Source organism: Hemibagrus wyckioides, linkage group LG24, assembly GCF_019097595.1.
Source record: "Hemibagrus wyckioides isolate EC202008001 linkage group LG24, SWU_Hwy_1.0, whole genome shotgun sequence".
Taxonomy (NCBI): Eukaryota; Metazoa; Chordata; class Actinopteri; order Siluriformes; family Bagridae; genus Hemibagrus; species Hemibagrus wyckioides.
Window position 1 is genome coordinate 5,714,852 of NC_080733.1, and position 21,423 is coordinate 5,736,274.

General features: G+C 40.1%; 2 protein-coding genes across 3 annotated transcripts; both read right to left on the reverse strand.

Moving 5' to 3' along the window:
* Window positions 1-591: 591 nt before the first annotated feature.
* On the reverse strand, window positions 592-11,307 carry tfap2e (transcription factor AP-2 epsilon). 2 transcript variants are annotated; one of them, XM_058378228.1, is made up of 7 exons: window positions 11,179-11,307; window positions 9,028-9,474; window positions 6,795-6,849; window positions 4,027-4,258; window positions 3,061-3,179; window positions 2,803-2,941; window positions 592-1,359 (listed from the first exon to the last, which is right to left on the reverse strand). In XM_058378228.1, exons 1-7 carry the CDS (start codon window positions 11,221-11,223, stop codon window positions 1,098-1,100), a joined length of 1,299 nt encoding a protein of 432 aa, XP_058234211.1. In that variant the 5' UTR covers window positions 11,224-11,307; the 3' UTR covers window positions 592-1,097. The 2 variants fall into 2 exon arrangements, with proteins under 2 accessions (XP_058234211.1, XP_058234212.1); XM_058378229.1 differs by lacking the exon at window positions 11,179-11,307 and adding an exon at window positions 10,529-10,733.
* A 2,060-nt stretch (window positions 11,308-13,367) lies between these two features.
* ncdn (neurochondrin) lies at window positions 13,368-21,312 on the reverse strand. The gene is made up of 7 exons (XM_058378198.1): window positions 21,174-21,312; window positions 20,448-20,671; window positions 18,567-19,760; window positions 17,631-17,872; window positions 15,195-15,410; window positions 14,903-15,045; window positions 13,368-14,188 (listed from the first exon to the last, which is right to left on the reverse strand). Exons 2-7 carry the CDS (start codon window positions 20,667-20,669, stop codon window positions 13,770-13,772), a joined length of 2,436 nt encoding a protein of 811 aa, XP_058234181.1. The 5' UTR covers window positions 20,670-20,671; window positions 21,174-21,312; the 3' UTR covers window positions 13,368-13,769.
* Window positions 21,313-21,423: the final 111 nt, after the last annotated feature.

Here is a 21,423-nt window from a genome sequence, read left to right on the forward strand (position 1 = left end):
GCCCCAGAGCAGATGAAGAAAGGTAGAGTGGCAGATGGAGTGAGGGAAGGACTGGAGGGGGATTAGCTACTGTGAGATTAGTTACTTGTGTTTGCAGTCGTAGCGGTTTTCCACTACCTTCTGGATTACCTGCTGAGACTCTGCAACCTTTGGTGTGATTCAATTTTAACACTTTTACACCAAAGGTTTGGATTGTGACAGTTTAATAATAAAGTGGATTAACACAAATAAGTTATGTACACCATCAGCTGTGATCACTTACAAAAGGGAAATATTCAAGACACTATATTATGTAGGAGCAGCATGCATATTTTAAAGGGGATCAGCCTTGTGGGTTTGTTCTTGTTGAACAGATTAAAATTATGCTCATAACGATAATTATTCCTCTTCAGTGTGGAATTATTTAGCATGTCTATTGAGCAGGGTTGCTTATTCTTGACAAATATCTTGTAATGTGATTCCAGTAAGTGTCACTGATATAAAAACCTGTGAAAAACACATTATGTGTTTTGTATGAACCCAGTAAGGATGAGTATTAAACCAGGCACAATGCATTATTTTGTTTTAATAATATATTACATTTACCTTGAAATACATTAATAATAATAATGATAATAATAATAATAACATGGGTAACAAACATACAGTAGGGAGTACAAAAAGACAAGATTTGCATTGTTTTCCAAAGGAAACGCTTCCGTCAGCAAATGTGCGCCATCTCTAGCTGCCTTTTGCAGTTCCTGTGGCTCGCTTTTTACGGTGAAACACACGGAGAGTGCACAGGGGCGCTGTTCTGAATGTCCACCCCACGATCCAGAGGAGTGAGAAGCTATGATTCACACACACACACACACACACACTTACTCACTCTCTTTTTACTCACTCTCTCTCTGAGGACATCACATCCTAATTAATCCTGTAACACACACATTGACTCGAATCCAGCAGCTGATTCAGTTAGATTCGGACACACACACACACACACATAAATACACGTGTAAACACACACTCTCTCTCTCTTTCTCTCTCTCTCTCTCTCTTAAAGGCTGGGGAAGAGCTCAGTCTTTTTGCGATGTTGCCGGATATGCACCACTGCCTCATTTGCAGTGTTTGAGGTCTTTATCCTGATGGCTCTTGCCGCCTCCCTCGGCTTTGTCCAGCAGTTTCAGGGCCTCCAGCAGGTAGCTCTGGAAGGCGCAGAGGGCGGCGCAAATGGCCGGTGTTCCAAAGCCATGGGTGAGCAGGCTGAAGTGGGTCAGGCTGCCTTGAACCCCGGGCTCCAGGCACGGTGTGGGCCGACTCGCACCCAGCGGCGACCTGTCCTGGGACATGAGGTCAACAAACTCTTTGCAGATCTCCCTGAGGACAAGGAGAAAGTGAAGGTTAGAGCACAAAGCAGGGATGCTAGAGTATTTAATAAATCCCAGGGCTTTTACATAATTTACATATTATTTTTATTTATATAATCTACATAATATATGAAAAGAAAATGATATCCTGCTTTTGCTTATTCTATCAAAATATCAGTCTGTTTTTTAATAAAACTTCTGAAGTTGACTTGTTGCTGGATGCAGAAAAAAAGGGGCTCTGAGTAAATGCACATAATTTATGACACACAATAATATGAAGAAAGGTAATGTTTTCAGCACTTTATTGGAGTCACTATCTTTCTGTGACGGGAATCCAGCTTGACAGGGTTAATGTATATTTTCAATTTTATCAGCTCTTCCTCGCAATGTATCTGAGCAAGGACCAATAAATCGAAATAATTCTAAAACAGAGAAAATCAATGTTTATTTGAAACGTTGAACAACTGCATCAGCCCATGGTGCATGATGCATGAGGTATGTAACACCACGACTCCTGACATCATTAACCATGTGTTTATTGACTGCTTATTGTGTCTAAATCGAGGTACTGTGAAAAATGGTAGACATGTTGTGTAAGATCTCTAAATAAAGGTTCAGATGATCTGTTTTTAATTATTTCCCAGTGATTCTGGACTTCACACTACATTACAGGTATCACATTATCATTATATTATACCTGAGTAACAAATATCAACAAATATAACTATCAGGATTCCTTCAGATTGTGAGTTGAAGGAGGTTAATTTCCTAATTAAATGTTAATTCTTGAATGATAAAATGAAGATATCTGATATTTTTTTAAAGGCAATTCAGCCGAATGTACCAAACTTAATAAAGTGATTAAATGGCACATAGATATCGATATTTAAAATAGTATAACATGTGCTATTGCTTCACTGATATGAATATTTTAAGAAAGCAACACACTACAAGTCATTTTCACTCTTTGTGAGCAACTACAACACAAATAAAAACAAAACGTTCGGCATAATTCAATTTTTTTAAATAAAAATAACCATATTTCTGCTTTCACTCCTATAGCCATGCATGCTGATTTTCTTACTTGAGTGTATTCTCAAATACAGTGATTATTACGGTATTTTCTAAATCGAAGTTCTCAGTCCGAACACATCTAATTACGTCCATCAGCTAATGATCAAGCTCATTCAGCTGTGTTGGGAAGAGAGAAGTGCTTTCTGAGGCCTGGATCTGGATTTGATTTTGTTGTTGTATGGCATAAAATATTTGGATTGTTCCTATGTTAGGATCAGTAGGGTACAACAGGAAGAATTCAGATCATCATAAGCTACAAATCTTAATTCAACTGGATAAATTAAGATCTAATACGTACATGTTTGAAGTACAAGATAGTTCAGTTTAGCTCCAACACTGGAAGCACTGGTGATGTTAATGACATGTGACTGGGACTCACTTGGTGGCCAGCAGCATGTTTCTCCGTGTAGGGAGCTGGTCTGGATCACTCTGCCTGCATAAGTACTCTGCAGTCGCCCTCGCTGGGAACTCTGTCTCACACACATAACCAAAGTCCCGTGCCAGGTGGACTGCCTCACCTTAAAGAGATTTGACATTAGAAATGTTGAAGCAGTAAGGTACATGACTAATGCTGTGCATTAAAATGATTTCATTTGGTCTATTCAGTGTCTTTATATGTGTGTGTGTGTGTGTGTACCTTCCACTAGTGCTGTGAGGAGCGTGACATTAGCTGCCTTGCGGCGGCCGGCAGGAAGGTTGAGACCGATCTTCTCCAGACGCTCACGGAGGCAGCGGCCGCCGTTCTTTGACTTTGCTCTGAGGAAGGGGACACAGAGACGCTTAACACTACTGACACGCTCTCATTAGCAACTCTGACCAGTTCACCTCTTATCTGGATTCTACCATGATTTTCCCCTGATCGCCTTTTTTTCCCCCTGGATTCAGAATGTTTACCTTATGGGCTAAATCATTTCTCATTCATTAACCTTTATTAATCAAGGAAGTGACTTTGGGTATTTATTTATTTATTTTTGATGGTGGATAGATGCAAAAAGGTAAATCATTCAAAAAAAAAAAAAAAAACATCTAATGAATTTCTGTAAAATTGAAGCATATTTCATCAAAAAAAGGAAAAAATTGAATTAATTTCAAAAGAATTAGCCCACATTTCTTTCTTTCTTTCTTTCTTTCTTTCTTTCTTTCTTTCTTTCTTTCTTTCTTTCTTTCTTTCTTTCTTTATGTATTTATGTATTTATGTATTTATTAAAGAATGTCCAATCTTTCTCATTCCTATAACTTTCTCACAGCTAGAACCAAAACAGGCATTTAATTATTTTTAATAAATTTCTGTACAGCTGACTTAAAAGCTCTTAGGTGTATCTACAATATTGATAAATTCAGGAAATTATTGACTGATTTACAAATATTTGAATTTGTAATATGGAAAATGATATAGTTTAAAAGACATGACATGATTGGGTATATCAGCAAAATGGTGTATTACTGTGTGTGAGTGAATATTACAGCTATATGATGCATTAATGAGTTAAAATCTCCAAAACTCATTTACATAATCATGCTTCTTCTGTATTAGAGGATTCTTTGCTGTTTTATAACATATCTGTATTCATGTGTGCTGCTCTTGTCTCCATCCTCCACTCACCTCCGCAGCACTCCTCCTAACAGCGAGGCGTTGAGACACTCAGGAGGAGACAGCCTCCTCTGGACCTCCCCCACCGTCACCTTGTACTTGGACGTAGAGCTGAGGAGCGACAGGCGTCCAGGCACCGAGCAGAAGACCTCGGCAGGGTTGGACACACCACCGAGACCCAAACCGTCCTTTCCGAGGGACAGGACAGACAGAGCAGAGCCGTTCAACTTGGACGGGACTGGAACTAGTCAGAGAAAGAGACAGTATTAGACGCATGTCTGATTTCTGCTTCTTCCTTCCTTTTTTTTCCGCATGCTGTAATGAAAAATGTAGAAGGAGGTAATGAAAAGTAGGACGAGTGACGGGAGAAGCGGGTTCGACACGATGCTCATGTCACTACTTTATTTTAGTTTAACTTCTCACCTTCGTTAACTGATCTCACCTGCTAGTTGAACACTGTGAATGTTTTTCATTTTCACATTGTATGTTTGCTCTGCATTGAGAAATTAGATGTTGTTATTATTATTCTTTTTTTATTCATTCAATAAAATTCACAGCTTTCGATCATGTTCTTTTCTGGCACATCGCTTTTCATTTGCATTCAGTTAGTCATTCAGCTGACAACATAACAATGAATAAAATAGGTAATTATTATAAACTATTTAAAATTTCATGACAGTCTGAGATCATTTGTTAGACTGTCTTAGAGAATATTCTTAAAGTCGGGGGTTTTCCGTCAAAAGAGCTTAGACTTTAAGGTTTTTAAACCGATTTCATACCTCTCAGAAGAGGATGTGAGTCTTTCTTTAAAAAATTGAGCTCAAGCATATTTCATGAAAGAGAAAAACATTCATTAGTTTCCAGAGAATTAGCTCACATTTAGGTTTTTCTTTTTAAAAAGAATGTCCAAGGCTAGCCAAGGCTACAATCTTTCTCGCTCCTACTTTCTTCCTCACAGTTAGAAACAGAACAGGTATTTAATAATTTTAACACACATTCAGAATGGACTTCAATAGCTTTTTATTGAAGCCAACATTTTTTGTGCATTAATCACTGTAAACATGAACGATAATAACAAACAGATAATAAAGTACATGCAGTGAATTTGAAGACATTTGGCTGATGGCTGGGGTCTTAAATAATGTTTAGAAGAGGGTTTTTAAAGTTGGTGACGTGTGATGAACAAAAAGGTTCAGTGGATAGTGAAGCGGTTCTCCTTGGAACCATAACGAACATAAAGTACTCTTCTGCAGGATTCTATACAGAAGGTAACATTTTTCCCAGCAGATTAAGATTCATCTCTCAGTAATGATCCACCACTGATGCACACACACATCGGTCAGAACCCAAAGTCCACCTGCTTCCAGCTCTGGTTTTGACGGCATACTTTGTCTGTGACTGAATGTCCTGTTTAGCACATAATTACATGAAGCTTAGAGAAATGGCTTCTTTGGATTGACCCTCTAGGGACTCCTACACCAGAGAGACTGTCTTTAAAAATACAAAACTTCTGAAAAGCACAAAAACCCCCAAAAAACTCAACCAAACAAAAACAACAACACGGAAAGCAGTTTAAGAATGTACGCATAGTGTAGAAGTGCTTCTCCTAATGGGGGCCAGGAATGCCCAGGGGTACGTGACTCCCGGCCTGCGGGTCTGTGATTTAATTTTATTTTTGTACATTAGGGAAAATCTCAGCGCAACATTACCCCAGTTATTTTAGTTAGGATTGCGTCCTTAGCCTGCTTGTCTAGTCTCTGGAATTGAATGGGTTTAATCCAAACCTCAAACAAGTCTTTAAACTTGGACATAATGATAGAAACTTCAGGAAGAAAAGCTTTAAATAGCCAAAATATTATTTTACACATTTAAATAACAAGCCTAATATTTGACTAGTTGTAATATATTCACAAAAAAAGCTCTACTGAGAGGAATTTGCATTTAAAAGGGCCCCTGGCTGCAACATGTTTAAAAGCCATTGTATAGAAATCATTAATTATGTGCTTACTAATATAGACACTTAAAAATGAGACATTCAGCACTGGTGTATTTATTCTCTCTTGGGTGTTTGTGTGGTGGACTGTGTCTTGTGTCTCTGTATCTCGCCCTGCTGTGATGCCCAACATTAGGAGCTTCTATTCATAACGCAGCTGTGTATGTGTGTGTGTGTGTGTGATTGTGTATGTGTGTATGTGTGTGTGTCACTATAAGTGCTTTGCACACCTTCGGTTTATTCACACAGGCTTTAGAGCCTCTTATCCCCTCCGAGAATCTGCTAAACCCCTGAGAGCGCTCCGTAACCAATGCACAAACGTGTGAATTAAGATGGCATTTGTGTAAAATACATGATATGATCCAAGCCGCAAAGCTCGGAAACTTCTGAGAGCGTGAGAGAGAATAGAGCTAGAGTTTTTGCGTGACCTATAAAAATCCAATTTCTTGGTATTTCAGTGGAAAGATCACACTGTGAATTCCTCACAACTCTTCTTCATCACCCCTCCTCCTCCTCCACCTCCTCCTCCCCTGAGCTGGTTTCTAATCCCTCTTTTTTTCTCTCATATGACCATGAACAGTTCATTAAGAGTTACTGCCTTAAGGCTGAACTGAGCGTTGGATGATTTCTTGACTTCACATGAAACGACACTGCTGAATTATTTCTGTACTGGGGACAATGTGTGTGTGTGTGTGTGTGTGCTTTAATCTGTAAATATCTGCGCAGCGAAATAATAACAACAAAGTAATCTTATGATTTCTATTTCTACTTAACAATATTGTCTTACCTTTCTTGATAACAGAATGATCCAAGATTCCCAGGGATGATGCTTCCTCCATACCCTGTTTAAAATAAAAAAGGATTTTATTTTGTTTTTAAATGTCAGGTTCAATCTTATACTGAGGATTAGTGATTCATTAAAGTGCGTTTTCATGATAATTACAAAACAAATAAATAATTTGCTTATTGTTTTAATGCTTAAAACATAACATGCAGTATACTTGATTCAAGATTCAAAGCGTTTATTGTCATGTGAGGAAAACAAGTTTCCCTGCACAATGAAATTCTTTCTTTGCTGTCCACAGTGAATGCCAGACAAGTACAAAAGCTATGTAAAAAATAAAATAAGAAAAACACACAGAAATACACACACAAACATAATAAAAAATAGAACTATGCCACAGAATTAGAGATATAGCCTATGGTCAAATATAGATATGTGACCTGTGTGGGAAAGATTAAACTAATTTAATTAGGTATATATATATATATATATATATATATATATATATATATATATATATATATAATAAAATATATTTTAAAAAATTACTGATTTTATTTTCATTAGAGGAGTAACATTTAAGGCTGATTATGTATGTTTGAAGGATGAGCCGTCAATATTAATAAGCCTATAGAAAATAATACTGAAATATTTTTTATTTAATGCCGACAATTGTTTTTAAAGGTTATTCTTAGATATTTATTATTGCAAATTAAAACGTAATCATACCGAATTTTTTTTTTTTTCTGGCTATTTTAAAATAGGGCCAGATTCTGTGCACAACTTGAATACACATTTTTATTTGATATTTATTTGATTATAATCACAAACGCGTGATTTCTATGAAAGTGGATCTCAGTTAAAACATCAGATATTCGTTATCCAATTGGAGCAAATAAACACGAGGAGTGTTTTTAACAGAATTAAAAACGAGTCGTATGTTTCACATTAAAATAGTCTCATGCAGAGAGAGAGAGAGAGAGAGAGAGAGAGAGAGAGAGAAACCCTTTTTGTTGACCTCAACTGTCTAAATAAATCGATTGGATGCGGTCAGTTGTCTAACACAGAGTCATTCAGAGCAGTTTGATCCTGCACCTGCTCCAAAACACCAACACCACCGAGTCGGGAAAATGATTTCACAAGCCGTTCAATGAATATGAACCGAATTAAAATAAAAATAAATAATAAACATTTCCTGCTCTTATAATATATAATATAACTGTCCTAACACTTTCACTACACAGTCTATTATTTACAAGCACGTGCAACACTTTTAAATGTTCCATGAAAGCACTTTATTTTTTGTAAAATAATAAATATTTAAAAAAAAAACATTAAAACAGATAATGTAAATAATATAAATGTTAAAGTTACAGAAACACCGTGTACTAATCTAGTGCATAGATGCATGCACCATTTTGGCTTGGTGTACTACAAATATAGGCTGCTTTTAATGAGTATAATAAATAATTAGTCTCACGTTAATCAATTACGTGTGATTAAAAGTGAATTGTGTGCAGCGTAAAATTCATGCAATACACAAAGTGCATTTCTAACAGCATTTTTCTAATATTTTCAGAATTTGTGGTAGGAAATGGCAGGGATGGGAAATGAGATAATGTATGATTATGGGACTAAAATGTGTTATTATTGAACAAATCTGTGATTATGAAAGTAATGTGTGATTAGGTGAGTATTATCTGATTATGGGAGTAATGTCTGATTATGGAAGAACTGTGTGATGATGCAAGTAAAGTGTGTTTATGGAAATAAAGTCTGATTATGGGAGGATAAAGCATGATTACGGAAATAATGCAGGATTGTAGGAGTTGTAGGAAAAGTATGATTATGGGAGTTATGTGTGATTAGGGTTTTAATGCATGATCACATCCCTGACCACCTAAAAGTGTTCGTCTCAAATACCCCCGTGACACCACGTGAATCACGTGAAAAAATAAAAAAATAAAAACACGCGAAAATAGAGGAATTGTGCAAAAATAGTTTTTGTGGAAAAAAAAATAACATGACAAATGAAGCACCAAAAAAACAAATAATTCTAATATGTGAGGTTTTTGTGAACTTTTCTGATAGGGATATAACCAGAGACACCAGAAGGCTGTGAGTTTTCAGTGTGTACGCACATTAAAAAATGTTATATGGAATAATGAAAGGTTTTACAGAGCTACGGGGGATGTTGCTGGATTTTCTGTATGATGATAGATGTGCAAAGACTTGCCTGCAGATCCTCGTGCTGAGCCGCGTGCACGCCGAGCGGCGCATCTCCCAGCGCTCCTGCGCCCGCGCCTGCTCCTTCGCCGAGCGCGTGCAGGAGCCGGGGAACACCGGGGTATTCACGTCGGGGCTCGAGGCTCAGCGCGCGGTGCGGCTGTGGTAGGACTCCCGCGTCCTCCGGGTTGCGGCCCCGCGGGGGGTGCCAGGCGGCCTGCTGATGCTGATGCAGGGAGCTGATGGACTGGTACGGGTCGGCTAGGTGCGGGTATCCCGAGTCCTGAGCCTGGGAGTAGGAGAGCGACGCCTGCGGATACGGAGGAGGGAAATAGGGCGGCTGGAAGTCCGAGGCCGGGGTGTGACACAGCGGAGGAGCCGCAGAGTAAGCCGACTGATTCAGAGAGCAGAGCTGAGACAGTCTCGGTGAGGAGCCCGAGAGCCCATCCGAGCGCTCCTAAACACAAACAGCAGAATTATTAACTTTTTTTCCTTAATAAAATAGGTTCCTGGAAGATGTTTAAGTGTTTATATAGGTTGTGTTTCCAGCGGAAAATGCCTGGCTAAAAAGGTGTTTAATTATAATATTTAACTGCTCCTTAAAAGAGCTATAATTGTAAAGACCTGCGTAATTGCCTCACATAAAAACCTTCACATTTTATTTTAGCACAGAAAGTGAAGGCTATAACATGTAGGTTACACACTAGTAAAACTGTAGGTTAGTAAATATTTAGGTGTTTAGTTGAATTTGCATCCATTCGATTTTTATAGACGAAAACTAACAAATAAAAACAATAATCCGAAGTGTTTTTTAATTAAATAACTTGTATTGGTATCAATTCGTTTTTACCAATAATAAAAAGAGATGGAAATTTGACCGTCGCCATTTTAATGCAGCAGGTGTTTTGAGTTCAGACACATGACTTTATTCTGCTCTTCTTATAAGAAACTAATGAACTATTCTTCAAAAAATCTCTTTCACAAAAACATGTTTTTGCGCATTTGACAAAAAAAAAAAAATCACAGATCTATAATAAAATAGTGTTGGAGCTTATAAAACTTTCAGCCAGGGCCATGCAGATCAATGCTGTGAGTGAAATCAATTCCAATGATCTGAGCACGGATTTATATTGTGATATTAATCCTGTGTTCCGTCTTTCTTTCTTTTTCCCCAGATTGTATTTCCAAATTGTCCTCCTTGGACTAATGCGCAATTAACGGACAACCTGTTTAATATTTCTCCTGCAAACATTTCTGAGTGATTTTGAAAGCCAAAAATACACAGATGAGCCAATGAAGTCAATTTGTCACACTGATAGTATAGCTTAAAGCTCAAAAGCATCTGTGTATTAATCGTGAAAAAGTCATGGCATAACAGCTTATGTCTTCGATAAACACAATGATTGTATTAACGTATTATGTGTTTAATTCCATCAAGATATGCGCAAAAATAAAGCACATCCAATGCATCTCGTTGAATTGTATATACCAACAATCTCTGCTCCACTCACCATCGCTGAGTAGGTGTGCACTAACATGTGGATGTACAAGTGGTCAGTGGTGAAACTTGGCTCTCTGTCCAGTTGCAGGATCCTCGAAAACGAACGAGCAGGGACTTCACAAACTCACTGACGTGCTAGATCCATGCAAACAGGCCCGAGCGTGCGGAGTGCCGGTGTTGCGAGTGCTGTGCGCGCGCGAGCGTGTGTGTGCGCGTGAGTGAGATGCGCTAGATGAGTGTGTGCAATGTGCGCTCTTATAGCTGCGCCACAGCTGTACGGGGGAGGGGTCGTGTGGACCACCTTAAAGGGACAATTATGCGTTTGTTTAAACTATTTTCACTATTTATTAATGAAACCGATTCAAATTTCTAGTCCCAGGTTGTTGCATGTAACAGCAAATGAAATACGTCTGTAATATATATATATATATATATATATATATATATATATATTATATATTTATTCCAGACACAAATATGCATGACCATTTTATATTGCGCATATTTTAAACTCATTTTTAATAGATTTTTATCTTAAAAGTGCATACTACTGCGTCTAATCAAATGTTAAGACATTATTTATTATTATTATAATTATATTATTATTTCCTAAAAAAGACCAACAGTTTGGTGTCATTATGAAATGAACTGGTTGCTTACTTGTACGCAGTAGGGATCCGTCTTCGTCCTGGATTTCCACAGCATGGTGCTTATTGCTCTGAAGTTACTGCTGAGATGCTCGAGACGGTGGAGAAGTGTCGGTTTGGAGCTGCAGGTTGAGCAGTGTGTGTGTGTGTGAGTGTGTGTGTGTGAAGAGAAAGGCGACACTCAGGACTTTTATCAACACAAAGAAGACGGGACATTGAAAGGGGCGGGGGGTGGGATAGAGTGACATGGAGTGAAAAAGTGGGGACACAAGAAACACCTGCTTAAACTATGGGCTGTGTCCCAAATCATATACTACGGGAATAAATAGTCGGAGGGTTTTTTGCCTGAATTGAAACATGTTTTTTTTAATTATTATTTAAAGCAAGTAGTTTTTGTTCACATGATATCAGTTGTGACATTTCATTTATTATAAAATATGGGGTGATCTTGGAGAGAACTGACTTAAGGTTGTTTATCTGTATATCATCTTGGGAGTATGATCACATTTATAGTCTAAACAGCAGATGCGAGCCTGCTTCAGAGTGCATGTGGTTACAGTAACTTTGCAGCTCAGTGTAAGGTTCGACTACCAAATTTCATAGATCAATACTTTAATAAATCAAAAACCATATGCTATATTAACACAGATTTGTGGAATGCTGCGAGTTCATAGCCTGTTCCTTTCTTAGTTGTAAGATGATTTAATAGTTATAAAATGTAGTCATATTTTAGATCAATTATGTCCAGCAGTGTACAAAAGTGATCTTTCGCTTTCCATGCATGCATGCATCTATCCATCCATCCATCCATCCACCCAATACACACACCAATCCACCCATCCACACATCCATCCATCCATCCATCCATCCACCCAATACACACACCAATCCACCCATCCATCCATCCACCCACACATCCATCCATCCACCCATCCAGCCAATCAAACCCATCCATCCATCCATCCATCCACCCAATACACACACCAATCCCCCCATCCATCCACCCACACATCCATCCATCCACCCATCCAGCCAATCAAACCCATCCATCCATCCATCCACCCACCCAATACACACACCAATCCACCCATCCATCCACCCACACATCCATCCATCCACCTATAAAGCCAACCAAACCAAACCCATCCATCCATCCATCCACCCATCCTTTTTCTGTAGGGTTTATCCTAAACAGGGCTGCAGGGAACCTATAGTTTTTCCTAATGGGCCTCGGGGCACAAGGTTGGACGTAGTACCAACCCAACGCATATAGGGGGCGCACACACACACACACACACACACACACACACTTGACAATTTAGTCAGCCTACATGTCTTTGAACTAGGGGATGAAACCAAAGTACCCGGATGAAACCCTTAATCACGGGGAGTACATGTAAACTCTGCACACACAGTATGGAGGCAAATTTGCTTACCAGTAAATCACCAGCCCCACAAAACTGATGTGTGGTTGCCTCTAAAACATTGCTTTGAATATAGATAAAGCATTACTAGCCTTTTGTTTGGTAAATGATATTTTGGAAGCTATATAAGTAGCTAAATCACGATGTTTTGAACGTGTTACCACCTTTGAGAGTACAGAGATTTGTTTAGATGATTAAGATCGTGTATATGGTTGCTGTAAGACTGACATCTAGTGGCTGTTTAAGTTACTGCACCCAAACAATATAATGAGACACTTGCCATATCAGTAGCTTAAAAACAAAACTTTGAAACAAATTAAAAATCAGAAACTTACATATAACACAGATGAAGGTGTTCAGGTGTCGACTTTTTGTATCCCCTAACACATACACACCCCAACCATGCTTTTAACAGGCTCTTATTTCAACAGGCTCTGCTGTTTATTTCCCTATATTTCATCATTTCTTTGTAGCCTTTGCACCTTAAGTGTCAACTCATTTCAGGGGCATTTCTGAGTTTTGTTATTTTTCGATGTTCTGTATTTTTTCAGTAGTGAAGCATCAAGTCATATAAATCATCTGCAATTGTAATCACTCAGTCTGTACACTGTGCAGTTTGTTCATGGTCCCCTTTGTTTAATGCCAGAGCTGTGGTGGTGGTCATCTTCAGCTGCTTCCATCTTCTATGTTTCATCAACAAGGTTGTACATTTGTGTATTTATTATAATGAGAAATAAATGAAGAGGCTTGTGCAGCGACACATCTGGTATACACTGTAATGTTAAGAAAGTGGTGGTACAGGGGTGTTAATATGACAAAAAGGGTCTAATTACTAATTTGTATTCCTGATATGCCCTTAAAACCTACTTCATGCAGGAAGGAAGATTTGAAGAACTAATTAAGATGCTATTATGACCTTATTATAGTCTTGACCCAGATCAATTCCAGATCAGGTTCATCTATTGGTTTCAGTAACGATCCAATATAAATCATACAAACCATTGCCAAAAAAAAAAACCCAATTAAATCCATTATATGCAAAATATTTTTATTTAATTTCTGCATCATAAAGCTACAGAAACTATAGAAATAATTTTTTGCCAATCAGTAATCATTACCCAACAGGCAAGAACACATGATATATTTGAGTTAATACCCAAAAGCTCATGATCTGAGCATCTTAGCTCGTTACAAACTTCCTCAGTTGTGGCATGCAGTGGAGCGAATCCCCTGCTTCCCTTTTCATGTATACACTAATATCTTGGCGACAAAGTGGGCACTTTTGGGCGAGGGCACACAGAGCCTCCTCCAGCGCCTCCTGTGAATGGGTGTCTGGGAGTCTGCAGCTGGACTCGAGCAGGCTGAGGATGTTCTGCAGCCAGCCTTCCTCCCTGATGATGATGGCTATCCAGGGCTGAGCTTTCACACAGCCACCCAGAGCCTGTAGACTGAGCCTCCAGAGCTCACACACCTCCTCCCACCATGGTGCCCACACTGGGGAGACTTGTGCCTGGCCCTTACCCTCGACTGCCTGTAGCGCCCCTCGGAGGAAACGCAGGGCAGAGGAGAAGAAGCGCTGCTGACTTGAATTTCCCGGACCTGTTGGGTACAAACACAGTGAAAAATCAGTTTTTTAGCATAAAAATCATGTCCAAGTAACTGTCCTGCATGCATAATAAAAGCACTACCAAATACAGAGGAAGATATCCAATGAAAGATGCATTCTGCCTGGTTGTCCAGTCTCAGTTTTATTTGTAAAGCACTTTTAAATTGCATTAAGTACGATTTGTATATGAATTTGGATCAAATTTCAATTTTCTGTACCCATCCACGATTTATTAGGATGTTCACAGTAATTGTTGTTTTTTGCTTATGTACACTAAACTTAGATATAGCTGTACACACCGATCAAGCATAACATTATGACCACTGACTTGCTGGTGGTCATAATGTTATGCCTGGTTGGTGCCTCTACATCGCTGACAAAAGGCTTATCCAAACACAAACACAAATTCCAGCCCTGGAGGGAGTTTTCCAAACACCACTTTATATTTTGTTGTATCATTTTATATTATTTATACTAATAAGTAATTTACTTATTAATTAAATAAGCATCTATAGACATTGTCACAACACAGCTTCACAGTAATCTGGATAAAGCTTTAGGTATGTAAAGAGCAAGTCAGATGTGACACTGACTCAGAAAACCTCAGACAACATAAGAACCGGATTGAAAAGGGAACCCAAGTCAAAAGTGTGTTAAAGGATGAGCATGTTATGAATATGAGAAAGGACAGTGTTTAATGCACTTACCAGTTAAGGCTGGTTTTAGTCTGTTAATCATGAGACCCAGAGTGCAGAAGTTGGCTGTCAGAACCAGCAGGCGTGACTTGTGAAGGAGGATGGGGAGCGCTTCACTCAGCAAAGTGTCAAGGGAGGCAAAGCAAGCATCAGTTCTGAGCACACACACACAGACCAGGAAGAAGTTTACTAAATAAACAGAACTTTGACACTAATTTTAGTTTTGTTCCACAGGATACACATATGACTAAAGATTCAAATTGATTTAACCTTCACGGTGTGAAACTGTATAGTCTCCGTCTACCTCACTCGCTCGGGCTCTGTGACTACAAAGTTGAGCAGGGCGGAACAGGCTGTTTCCAAACTGGGATCTCGGCTCACTGTTTTCCCGCTCTGAGACGTCAGCACTCCCCAGCCATGGGTGAGAAAGTCCACCAGCAAAGCAGGAGTCTCCAGAGAGAGCAGCACCTTCCTCGGACCTTCCTCAGCTGACAGGTGACAGAGTGCTGGTAGGAGATATCTGAGAGAGAAACACAATTCAATATACACAGATAAGGCATAACATGAGCACTGAGAGGTGACGTGAATAAGACTGATGATGATCTCATCATGGCACCTGTTAGTGGGAGGGATATATTAGGCAGCAAGTAAACATTTTGGTTATGGTTAGAAGCAGGAAAAATGGGCAAGTGTAAGGATTTGAGCGAGTTTGACAAAGACCAAAACTCGTCCTCATCTAGTATCTAGTATGCTGAACAAACAAGTCCAATCCATGGAGGCTCCACCTCGCAACTTACAGGACTTAAAGGATCTACTGCTAACATCTTGGTGCCAAAAAACGCCAGCACACCTTCAGGGATCATAATGTTATGCCTGATCGGTGTACATTACAATAATACTGCAAGGTAATGTTATTAATGTTCGAAAAGTAAGCAAATTTGTGTGTATTTTTTTGCGATAAAAACTTTCAAAGTTTTTTCTGAAATATATAAATTTAGCATAATTCAGATTGTAAAACATTTAAATGAGCAAGCCAAAGTTGACCTTACAATCGCTAGTAAAACCTCTATTTCATCTCAATTCAGTCTTATTTGCATAGTGCTTTTAATAATGGACATTGTCACAAAGCAGCTTCTTAGAATGACAAAGAAATAAACAAAAAAGCTTAAAATTGAACTTTACACTTCTCCCTAATGAGGAGGCCACTATTATGTAATATACACTATATTGCCAAAAGTATTCGCTCACCCATCCAAATAATCAGAATCAGGTGTTCCAATCACTTCCATGGCCACAGGTGTATAAAATCAAGCACCTAGGCATGCAGACTGTTTTTACAAACATTTGTGAAAGAATGGGTCGCTCTCAGGAGCTCAGTGAATTCCAGCGTGGAACTGTGATAGGATGCCACCTGTGCAACAAATCCAGTCGTGAAATTTCCTCGCTCCTAAATATTCCACAGTCAACTGTCAGCTGTATTATAAGAACGTGGAAGTGTTTGGGAATGACAGCAACTCAGCCACGAAGTGGTAGGCCACGTAAACTGACGGAGCGGGGTCAGCGGATGCTGAGGCGCATAGTGTGAAGAGGTCGCCAACTTTCTGCAGAGTCAATCGCTACAGACCTCCAAACTTCATGTGGCCTTCAGATTAGCTCAAGAACAGAGCGCAGAGCTTCATGGAATGGGTTTCCATGGCCGAGCAGCTGCATCCAAGCCATACATCACCAAGTGCAATGCAAAGCGTCGGATGCAGTGGTGTAAAGCACGCCGCCACTGGACTCTAGAGCAGTGGAGACGCGTTCTCTGGAGTGACGAATCACGCTTCTCCATCTGGCAATCTGATGGACGAGTCTGGGTTTGGCGGTTGCCAGGAGAACGGTACTTGTCTGACTGCATTGTGCCAAGTGTAAAGTTTGGTGGAGGGGGGATTATGGTGTGGGGTTGTTTTTCAGGAGCTGGGCTTGGCCCCTTAGTTCCAGTGAAAGGAACTCTGAATGCTTCAGCATACCAAGACATTTTGGACAATTCCATGCTCCCAACTTTGTGGGAACAGTTTGGAGCTGGCCCCTTCCTCTTCCAACATGACTGTGCACCAGTGCACAAAGCAAGGTCCATAAAGACATGGATGACAGAGTCTGGTGTGGATGAACTTGACTGGCCTGCACAGAGTCCTGACCTCAACCCGATAGAACACCTTTGGGATGAATTAGAGCGGAGACTGAGAGCCAGGCCTTCTCGTCCAACATCAGTGTGTGACCTCACAAATGCGCTTCTGGAAGAATGGTCAAAAATTCCCATAAACACACTCCTAAACCTTGTGGACAGCCTTCCCAGAAGAGTTGAAGCTGTTATAGCTGCAAAGGGTGGACCGACGTCATATTGAACCCTATGGATTAGGAATGGGATGTCACTTAAGTTCATATGTGAGTCAAGGCAGGTGAGCGAATACTTTTGGCAATATAGTGTATATTATGTAAGTCAGTGTATAAGGAAAAATGGTCCTGATTGATCAGTTCCAGCTGGAGGCAGAGCTAATTTTCACACTGAAAAGATGTAAACATGCAAGAAATGAACATGGCACTGAACAGCAAATCAAAATCTGTAAATCACAGTGAATCTTAAAAATCCATAACAAGATGTTGTGAATAAAAGAAAAAGTAGGACTGAAATCGTGAACTATGCAGTCTATTATAAACAGAAACTTCCTGTAAAGCGACACACTTCAGTAATCTTTCTGACCTCAGCACTTGCTCGCCTGTCCACGTTCCAGCTTGCGAGCCGTCGGCGACGGACATCTCCGACATCCAATCAGCCAAGCCCTTGTCTTTCTTGTCTTGCAGGTGATGTTTGGTGTAGCCAATGAGGAAGGGTAAGAGAGCCATGACGTCCTCCTTTAAACATGACGTCTCCTCAGCCAACCAGGCACAAAGAGAGCGGAACGTCGCGTAAAGGAAGGGATCATCATAACGGCTCGGATCCACCTGCGGGATTTTAAGGAACAATCATGTTTGCTTATGCGTAACCTCAAATTGCGTGTGATATCTATAGAAACATAGAAACTCTTTAGTCTGGAACTAAATGCGATCGGTTCTGGAGATTTGGGCTGAGAGAAAAATCTGTGTTCAAAATACACCAAATGTTCTAAATGAGTCCTTTACTGAGTGTGACACTGTAATCTCTGTTCTTGGATGAATTTAGATGATTTCTATGTGCACTTGGCAAAGGTCATTTCACCCTCTTTCCATCTTCTTATTTCTGACGGATGAATGAAAGAGCTTTACGAGGCATGGCTCTTAGCCTGTGTTTCTTTTGCTTTTTTTTTTAGTTCCTTTAATTATATGCAAATAACGAACAAAGCAAAGGGATCTGAGGTGTGGAGGCAGCTTTAATTACCTGATCAGTGTCTAAAGGTGGTAGTGTTCAAGTATTCAAGCCAAAAAAACTATTATAAACTGAATTTAGAATCATTTAGACCCATTATTATGGGTGATTATTCCTGATGCTCAGTGTCCTTGAGTTTGACTTGGGTAGAAATATTCACTCTAGTTTTCTGTTGAAATTCTTATAAAACAATAGCTTCAAATTTGCTAAAGAATATAACTGGGTGCAAATAATAGAGTGCTATCGATTCACCCTATTTCCGTTGCACAGATGTAACACACACAATTCTCTCACCTGTTGCAGGTAGTAAATGATGGCTGAAAAGGCTTCCTGCAAGACCCCCAGCACCTGCCTGCTCTGCTGCAGACTCAACCCAGCAATGGCAGTCTGGGGCTGGGCAGGATTTGTGCTATTCCCCATGCTGCATGCTTGCTCCATGGCTGACTCCAAGATACGGTAGCAGGCAGTGAGCATGTGCTGCTGCTGAGATGACAGCTTCTTACCCGGAGGCTCCTCAAGCACCATCCGCACCTCCACACAGGCCCGATTCACTAGCAAGCAGCAGAACTTCGGTGGACCTGCTGGTTCCCAGCCGCACAAATCCAGCAAGCAAGCGGACAGCACCAGGATGTGACCCAGCTGCTCTGAGCCGAGTTTACCCTGGACCACAGGACGCAACGTTGCCCAAAGTCGACTGACCACATCCCTGAGCTCTGGAGTTTGTGGCTCGCCTCCTGATGGTGGAAGAAACTGTGGGATCTCGGTGCACATCTCCAGACGCTTCATATCTGAAGTCTGGCTGAAGTTCTGGGAGATCCTGTCCAGGAGAGAGAGCAGTTCTGATGGATGTTTGCTCCATGCTCGCTGCCTAATGCTGCTGGATAAGAGATGAGCCAGGAGAGGAAGCCCCTTCTCATAGCTGAGAGTCTGTTTTTGAGCCACGGCTCTGCACAGAGCAGGGACAGCACCGCGGGACAACAGCCGATCCGGTCCTCGTGGCAGGGCGCAAAGAGAGCTCAGAACCTGATAGCAGTCGGCTGCCACCGCTTCATCCAGGGGGGATGTGGGAGGCTGTACTGCCTCGTCTCCATCCACTAACCTGGAAGGACTTGCTGCTGCTTCCTTTCCTGAATTACTTGTGTTTGACTGGTCAGATGTAGCCCCGTCATATGTCTTCTCAGTAGCTTGAGATGCTGCGGTGTCATGCTGGGCTTGCTTCTGGCTCACTGGTGCTCCACCTTCCAGCAACCCCAGGAGAAGTGGGACGGTACTGAGCAGCTGCGGATGAGTGGCCATGTCCGGGTCTGTGCTTAGAGCAGCCAGTAAAGCAGTCCCGAGAGACAGCAGCTCCTCAGGGGGAAGTCCAGAGCTCTCGCTCCCTCGGATCGCCGTCACCAGCAGGCGAGCAGGCAGGTTAAATCCCACTGCTTCAAAGACTCGATGCAGAGTGACGCGATCCAGCTGATTGGCTGGACACAACCGTGTAATCTGGACAAAAGTGCAAGTTTAAATTACTTCAGAGAAAAAGACAACCATGAAAGCCAAAGTAAAATAAGAAAGATAACACTTTTACTCTTGTATTGTATTTCTGAATATAACCATATTATATTATATTTGAGAGAGAAGGTGAGATTTTATACGATATTTGAGAGAGAAGGTGAGATTTTTTTTTTTTTAACTTGCTCATCCATGTCTTTATGGACCTTGCTTTGTGCACTGGTGTGCAGTCATGTTGGAACAGGAAGGGATCATCCCCAAACTGTTCCCACAAAGTTGGGCGCATGAAATTGTACAAAATGTCTTGGTATGAAGCTGGAGCATTAAGAGTTCCTTTTGCTGGAACTAAGAAACACCTTAATTCCATGATTTGGAGGGGTGTCCCAAAACTTTTGGCAATATAGTGTAAGTAAGCTAAATTGCTGTGTGATTACATTCAGGGAGTTTTTCTTTTCAAACAGCTTCCACACAGTTTTGAGAGTTGTTGGAATTTTATTAGTGTACTGATGAAAGAAGGAGTGTTGCTTTAGCGCCAAAAGTTTTGTTTTGTCAGTTTTCTCTGGATTGTTTTGGTGATTTATTGAAATCAATTTGTCAGGGAATTCGTTTGGAAATGCGCTGCTCCTAAACCTCATTGAGCTTTGCATTTCTGTTTTTTTTTTTTTTTGGTGATCTTACCAGGAGAAGAGCTGCCAAAATGTGGCTGTCATTTTTGGCGTGGGTGAGTGCGTGAAGACAGCGTTCCAGGACATCTTGCTGTGCAGCAGACAGACCGTTAGATACGGCTGTAGACCTGGAACCATCGTCACCGGATGCCTCCTCATGGTTCGGATCGTGCTGGACGGAGTTCTGCTCCGAGCTGCTCAGACTCTCAGTTTCAGCCATCCTCATCCTCAACATGCCTGCAAACATATGGTAGAAAGAAAATAGATTTCTTAGAAGTCCTCATGCCTGTATGTTCTCCTATATATAATAAAGGTCACTTACTTTGTATTTTAAGATTAATACACTCACAAGACACACATGATTTTCATTAAATCACCTTTTTCTATCTTCTACACAGCATAAACAGTCAAGAGGAATAGTAATCAGCTAGAACAGGACATGGAAATAAAAACTAGCTGTTTAAACTCATATAGTAAGATCATCTCTAACCTTTGGCACGTAATTCAGTAATCTTTTATAGTCATGATTATTTTCCATCAAGAAATCAGTTCTGCACATATACCTAGCTAGCTAACAGGTAGCCATATAGCTTCATCATTACAGCAAAAAACCTAACAAGATATCTGAAATCGGAACTCAGCTAATAAACGATAAGCAATCAATAAACACTATATACCTGCCTGATCAAAAAAAATACAAACAACCTGAAAAGAATAAATAAAAACGTGTGTAACTTACATCGTTCATGTGGCTCATGGTGGATGGTTTGTTGACTTCCGGTAGAGGAGAGAATTACAAATTAAGAGCCCGAAATATGAACGTCAAAAACAATCCTTTATTATTTAAAGCTAAAGTTGTTACACATACATATATGACAATTTATTTTAGATTTTATTACAATCATTACAATCTTGAGCTCTTAGTACAAAATGTTTTGAAGATTAATAACGGTTATTCATTTCTAAAAGAGAAAGTTCATCTTATCTGT